Here is a 7,417-nt window from a genome sequence, read left to right on the forward strand (position 1 = left end):
TCCCCCTCCCCCTCCTCTGGGGTCTCCATGGAGTTGTGGCGGGGCTGTGAGGCCGCGTGGCATCCCCCTGGTGGCGGAGGGGCGGAGCCTGCTCAGGGTCACCGAGCGATCGTCTCCACCCCCCACCCCACCCTGTTGTCCATGTGTCTCTCCCTGCATCTTTTTTCCCACGTCTCGACCACTCGTCGTACCCCCCCCCACCACCCTGTGTTTCCACCCTCGTGGTGTCCACCGCTCCCCCCTGCATCTCCCCCCCCCTCCACCCCATGTCATTGTCCAGGCCTGGCGACGTTCTTGTTTTTTTTTCAACATGAACTTCCCCGTCCCCCCCCCCCCTCTCGTCTCTTCTCACCTCCCCACCCTACGTCTCCCACCTTCCCCTACGTCTCGCGCCGTTTCTAGACTCTTCCCCCCCACCCCCACGTCTTCCCACACCTCCCTCCGTGCCTCACGCCATTTCTCGTCTCTCCCCCACCCCGTCGTTGTCCAGGCCTGGCGACGTCGTTCTTCAACATGAAGAACTCGAGCCTGGCGCGTGACCTCATGGACCTGCTGGTGGAGGCCCACCAGGAGGTCCCCACCTGGCTGGAGGGCGTCGCCTACGGCCAGCAGAGCCGCAGCGGGGCCTGGGGCGGTGGCGGCCGCGGCAAGAGGTGCGTGCGTGGGCACGTGCGTGTATGTGCGCGCTTGTGTTACACCTCTAAGTGCACACAGCCTGACACAAGCGCCATGGTGGCACTTGTTGTTGTTGCTGTGCGACTTTGGCTTTGTGCGTTGGCGGTTAGGGCAGCTGTTGGGCAATCTCCCCAGCGTGGAGCAGCAGCAGCAGTGCACTCCCTCCGCTCTCACCATCTGCCTCATCACTTCACCCCCCCCAGCCACCTACCACTTCTCCACTCTCCCCCCTGCCTCTCTTCCCCCTGCCTCCCCCATGTGTTGTTTCTCGTGGCTGGGTGAGCGTCTCTTTCTGCCATACAGTGCTTAGCCACCTCACTGTCAAATCACAGCCGTCAATCTACATGGACACCGTCATCAGCCAGACCCATAGACTCACACCGAGATCGACTCCCACCGGTTATCTGAACTGGTCCTGGACCTCCCCTAGGTCGTCTCAAATAAGTACCAGTGGCGATGTATAAAAACATCAAAACCATCACCACTCAGGGAGACAAAGGCGGCCAGGCGTGGCGCTGGCCACCCACCCCTCGTGCCGTTCTGGCCTCAATAGGTGCTCGCTAACAGCACTTGCCCTAACAGTCTGTTAAGGCTATATGGACGATCTTTAATTTTATATATAGGTGGGTTTGTGCTAGTGTGCGTGTATGAGTGTGTGTGCCAGTGTGTGGTGTGTGTACTAAGGTGCGTGTGGTGTGTGCGTGGCAGGAGCGGTGGCGGAGGGGCGTTTGGCGGCCGTGACTACCGCACCACCCACGGACCCCCCGGCGGTGGGGGGCGCAAGGGCGGCCCCAGCCCCGGCGGGGGGAGCAGCCGCGGAGGCTCAGGTGGGTGTCCCGCTCACGGCCACCAACACCACCAGCACCCAGCGATAGCGGTTATCTGAACCGGTGGTGGTGCGTGTGAAAGTGAGTGAACGTATCCCTGTGTGTGGGGAGCGGTAGTGTAGCGGTGAGCGTGCTGCGCTACGAACCAGGCACCCGAAGTTCGATTCCCACTCGCGGCCAACAACACCAGTGACTATTGTCTGAAGCGATCCTGGGCCTTCGCCCTGGTCGATGAGTGTTTGGTGTGTCGTGTAACCAGCACCAATGGGGACATAAAATTGTCCAGGCGTGGTGCTGGCCACCCACCCACTCGTGTGCTGTGCCGGCCTTTATAGGCGCTGCTCTTAAGGCTACACGGAGGATCTTTGTTTTTGTTGTGTGTGTGTGGGAGCAGTGGTGCAGCGGTTAGCGCTGCATTACGAACCCGGTAGACACTCGCATTCGATTCCCATTCACTGCCACCACCAACGCCGGTGATAGCGATTATCTGAACCGGACCTGGCGGCCTGCCCCTAGGTCGTTTCGGCCGCACGTGGAGTACCTGTGTAGCAAACATCGGCACCGGGGAAGACAAAGACGGCCGGGTGTGCTTCTGGCCACCCACCCACCCCGCTCGTGCGCCGTGCCGGCCTTCGTAGCCATGACGGCACTTGCCCCTCGACACCCCGTAACGGGCTGTGCGCGGGGACCTTTGTGTGTGTGCAGGCAGCTTCGGCTTCTCCGATGGAGGGAGCTACAACAGATCCCGTGGTTCCTCGGTCGACTGGTGGGACAACTGAGGAGGGGGACACAGCCACAGCTACAGCCGCGGCAACAGCCCCAGTTACAGCCGCGGCAACGGCTACGGCCGCGGCAACGGCCACCCCTCGGCAACGGCCGCGGCAACGGCCACCCCTCGGCAACAGATATCCCCCAGCAACAGCCGCGGCAACAGCCGCAGGTACCCCCCGCAACAGCTGCAGTAGCAACGACAGCTCCCCCAGGAACAACCACAGCAACAGCTACCCCCAGCAGCGCAACCATGGCAACAGCTCCTACCCCGGCAACAGCTCCTACCCCGGCAACAGCTCCTACCCCGGCAACAGCTACCACAACCACCCTCTCACAAACACCAGAGCACACGGTCAACCACACCGCCCTTCACCCCCAGCCTGGTTCCCATCACCAGCCTGGTTCCCATCACCAGCCTGGCTCTCATTACACATCACCAGCCTGGCTCCCAATCCTCTTCTAATTGCTTGAAAGATGCGGAGCACGGCTCTCCCCGCACTCCCTTCTCCCCCCGCTCCGCGTCGCTTGTCCAGTGCTGAGCGATCACTTTGGCTGGATTTATGACCCCCAACGCACGTACACACATACACGCACGCGCACAAAGACATAGATCCCATCTAAAGCCTTAACAGACCTTTTTGGGGCAAGTGCTGTTAGCGAGCAACCCCCCCTGGTGTGCCGTGCCCGCCTTCAGTCGGTGCTACTGGCTGGCACGCGCGTACTCGCACGTGATACCATCTGCGGTTGCCCAGTCTTGGGCTCGCCACACTCCGCCCCCTCTACAAACCCCACCACCTCTCCATGCACCTCTACTCCCTCACCACTCGGCCCTATAATCCACACACCAACCTGCCCAAGTCACAACCACCACCACCAGTCTCCACAGTCTTTCTCTAATCTCTCCCGGTCCCCCCCCCTCCCGCATTGACCCCCACCCCCCTCCCGCGCCCGCCACGCTCGCCCCACCGAGCCGCGGCGCCGGCGACACCGTGGGACCAGGAGAGACGTGGCGGTGGCGGGCGCTGGTGGCGGCGGCGGGTGTTTGCCGTCGCCGCCACCGCTGCCACCGCCCGTGGCCATTGCCTGAGACGCGTGACGCCGCTTGTCGTCGAAGGCCCCCCCCTCCCCTCCCCGACTGTAGATTTAACGATGCGTGACGACGACCGTGACGAGGATTCTGAAAAGCGTTACATGGCGCTCCGAAAGCCGGGATCGGTGCTGTGTGAACCCCCCTCAACCACAACCACCCCCAACCACTCCCGACACCCCAGGGTGGCGGGCGGGGGGGGGTGGACGATTCCTGGCACCCAGTGGAGGTGACGACACCTGGGGGGTTGGGAGGGGGGACAACTCCCGGCACACTTTCCGTATTGGCGGATCCACCGCTGGGTGATGAGGAGCGGGGGGAGGCAGTCCTCCGATGGTAGCCATAGGCGGAGCGAAGGTTTTGTGTTATTGAAGGAGAGGGGGGGGGCACTCGACTGCCCTGTCCCCCCTTGCCCCCACCTACCCGCCCCTCGGCGGTGGTGACGATGACGATGATGATGACGACGATGTTGTTATTGTTTGTTTCTTACGAAGCCGCTTTTATTTACGTGGTCCCCCGCCCCATGTCGTCGCCCTGTTTCTCGCTCGTGGTTTTAACTAGAGAAATTCAATAAAGAGACGATCGCTCACTTCCGGCCTCTCTCGCTCGCAACGGTTCAACAACCGCTGCCCGTTCCCCACGAGTGGCGGTGACGTCAACACGGGGCCTGTTGCCAGGCTCGGTACACTTTGAGGCCACGTGACCTGTCGAAGGCTTACCGACAGGTCACGGGACAGACCCAGGTGCCATAGGTTGGCTGACATTACTGGCAGATGCACCGCCTGTGCCCCCTACTGCGCAAACTTTGTGTTTTGGCCACCCGGCGCACTGGTACACACACTCATACACGCACACACTCATTCATACACGCACACACCACACGCACGTTAGTACACACTCATACACACTCATTACACACACACGAGTACACTCATACATGGCACACCTTGGACAACTGCCCAGCGGCGTCCTTCGCAAGCCTCCACCATCGAGGCCGATCTTGACACTGCTGGTACTCGTCTTCTGCAAGTCCACTCACTCGCATTATCAGAACAGAATTGGAAGAAAAACTGATGGCAGTTGGGCAAAATACGGAGGTGTAGGTGCTTCGTTTGTGGGGCTGGTGGTAAAGCTCCACCTACCTAAATCTTGACTTAAAGCTTTTGTGACTGCAGGAATTCATATTCTTTGGGTCTTTCGGTAAAGTCACGTAGATAGAACAATAATATAAAGGATTTAAAAATAAATAAAAATATCACGACGTTTCGATCACAACACAAGCAATCATCAGGAGAAGGGGGAAGGCTGCCGAGGCAGGCTGTTTTAAAGGTTTGAGAGATTAGCATGTCACAATGTAACAGATTAGCATGTCACAATGTAACAGATTAGCATGTCACAATGTAACAGATTAGCATGTCAATGTTAACGGCGGCTGTGTTAGTGTGAACCTGTTAATGTAAAATCAGTCGAAAATAAGTGCTAACATCGGAATGTCGGATGGAAACCTCACAGCCAGTTCTGACTTAAACTGGCTATGATAATTGGTTCTTTACCCTTCTATCTGGCAACAAAACTGACACCTTTTTGAGGTACCCATAGTGTTAAACTGGCTAGTAACCTACTACTTTCGTGACACTCCGGGTCCAACAGCAGAGCCGTGGGCTCCCGTGAGCATCAATCACCACAGCGTCCGCATCAGGAACATGCTTGACGACAATCAGGAGCCATCCCTTGACCGCACCGAGGCATCATCTGCCTCCCATTTTATCTGTAGCAGATTGAAATTCTCCTGGTACAGCCATGGAACATTGTTTTACTCCGTAGCTAAACAAAAGTGTAAAGTACGAGCCAGAGGACATCCCTGTCACGCCCCAAGGTGAGCGGGGAATGGCTCCGACTCCTACGCACGTAACTTTACCCAGGCCTGCCCACCATCACGAAGGTCCTTGAGGATGGTGATAATTGTGGCGCTGTAAGTTACTTTTTTTATGGAATGAAAACTGTGGCCACCGCTCATCCTTCAGCACCGCATGGCTCTCCGAACCTCCGAGTGAAGGCTGCAGTAAGCCGCCGTAGGGATGTTATGTTGTAGAGTGATGAAATTCTCACTTGCATCTTTCATAACGCTCGTTGAGACTGGGAATGAAAGAGGTCCGAGGTGGTTGGCCACCACCGCATCGGAATAAAGGCAGGCGCATTTTATCGATTACAAGCCGATGGTCAGCAGATCAGCTCCGCAGTAGGTCCTGGTGTCAAGGACATGGGCCCGCATCCGCTGTTTTGTCACTATGCAGTCCAGCAGATGTTCTTGCTTGGAGCGTACGTGCGTCCATGATGTGTGGAGGCGCCGGTGCCGCAACAGCGTGCTGGTAATAGATTTCTAGCAGCCTCCTATCATTGTTATTTAGCTGATCTGGTCCATGCCTTTTCAATCACCCTGGCCCAGGTGCTTGCATTATGACCCACGCGAGCATTAAAGTCACCCAACAGGATGACTCCCAGGAGGGGCCACTTTAGCCAGCACCTGGGACAGGAGGTCATCAAGGCAACGGACTCATCGGCCTTTCCCGATCCCTCCACTGATGTTCACCACCACCACTCCTCACCTCTTGTTGACGGGGAGGCGAACCCAAAGTAGCCTGGGGCATACAGCTTCCCACATCTCAACGCCACGTTCCCACACCCCCTTCATTCACACGTACTCATCCACACACGTATCAAACAACAACCCACGTTCACCACGGCACTTGTGCCAGGCTAAGTGCACTTTGAGGCAACGTGAAGCGTCAAAGGCTCTCTGCTGGCAGGAGGTCACGGGGACAAGCCAGGTGCCATGGGTTCATTACTGTGCCAGGCTAAGTGCAGGTCACGGGATAGACCCAGGTGCCTCGAGTTGACTGAGATGGTTGAACACGTAGGCTTTAGCGATCAATATCATCCATAAGAGGTTTTTTGGGTTAGATCGCGAAAATATATAAATGTTGTGTTGTTAAAACCCACCACCACCCGACACAGCCAACTAGTGAGTGTTGTCACGTAAACAGAATGTGGCCAATTCGTCACTAGTACAGCACTAGTGTATAGTAGTGTAGTGTATAGTGTAGTCTAGTACAGCACTAACCGGTGTGGTGTTGGAGAGCCAAGCCACAACATTTACAATCTGAGTACGACGTTTCGCCAGTAACACGCGTGCCAACAAGAACACTCAATTTATTTTGATAAACTAGCTCCATTAGATCAAGAGTAATTAGAGAATCTATCGAAATTGAAAGAACTAAAAATAATTTTAACCGTTACGATATCTACCGCCTTCGAGCTGCGTGGAAGCTAATCAAGTAACACATTGTTTAAATGAATGGCTATGAAGGGCACCATATTTCGATTTAAAGCTTTCGTGACTGCAGGGATTCATCTTCTTGATGAATCCCTGCAGTCATGAAATAAAAATAAAAAATTGTATTTTATTTTATTATTTTATTATTTCCACTCTACGTGACTTTACCGAAATAACCAAGAAGAAGGGCACCATACTTCAACAGGGATTACCTTGGCACGGCTATTTTAATAAACAATAGACAGGAAGGACAAGATCAAAGGGCTCCCATAATGCACATGGATAATGTGCGTTGACTCAGTAACCCCCCCCCCACTTTGCACAAGAGCGAATTAGTGTGGTCACCACATCTACACCTCGATATAAGGAACGAAACAGACTTCGTCACAAATCTGGCTGTCGCCTGATGAAGTTGGTTGTAATTACTGGCGAAACGTCGAACTCAGATTGTAAATGTTGTGGCTTGGCTCTCCAACACACCGGTTAGTGATGTACTAGTTTACTACACTATACACTACACTATACACTACACACTAGTACTGTACTAGTATACTACACTATACACTACACACTAGTACTGTACTAGTATACTACACTATACACTACACTACACACTAGTGCTGTACTAGTATACTGCACTATACACTACACTATACACTAGTGCTGTACTAGTATGCTACACTATACACTACACTATACACTAGTGCTGTACTAGTATGCTAC

The 7,417-nt window shown here is 55.2% G+C and overlaps 1 protein-coding gene across 1 annotated transcript; it reads left to right on the forward strand.

Moving 5' to 3' along the window:
• The first annotated feature begins 463 nt into the window (after positions 1-463).
• LOC133361463 (uncharacterized) lies at positions 464-3,949 on the forward strand. Its single transcript, XM_061580379.1, has 3 exons — positions 464-653; positions 1,384-1,502; positions 2,208-3,949. Exons 1-3 carry the CDS (start codon positions 514-516, stop codon positions 2,279-2,281), a joined length of 333 nt encoding a protein of 110 aa, XP_061436363.1. The 5' UTR covers positions 464-513; the 3' UTR covers positions 2,282-3,949.
• The last annotated feature ends 3,468 nt before the right edge of the window (positions 3,950-7,417 follow it).

The sequence above is a fragment of the Lethenteron reissneri genome, unplaced genomic scaffold, assembly GCF_015708825.2.
Source record: "Lethenteron reissneri isolate LAM-NWPU_2019-01 unplaced genomic scaffold, ASM1570882v1 scaffold_1085, whole genome shotgun sequence".
NCBI classification, from domain to species: domain Eukaryota; kingdom Metazoa; phylum Chordata; class Hyperoartia; order Petromyzontiformes; family Petromyzontidae; genus Lethenteron; species Lethenteron reissneri.

Coding starts and splice junctions, on each gene's coding strand:
- LOC133361463 (XM_061580379.1), top strand. CDS start 514: ATGAAGAACTCGAGCCTGGCGCGTGACCTCATGGACCTGCTGGTGGAG. Junction 654..1,383: donor GGTGGCGGCCGCGGCAAGAG/GTGCGTGCGTGG, acceptor TGTGCGTGGCAG/GAGCGGTGGCGGAGGGGCGT. Junction 1,503..2,207: donor GAGCAGCCGCGGAGGCTCAG/GTGGGTGTCCCG, acceptor GTGTGTGTGCAG/GCAGCTTCGGCTTCTCCGAT.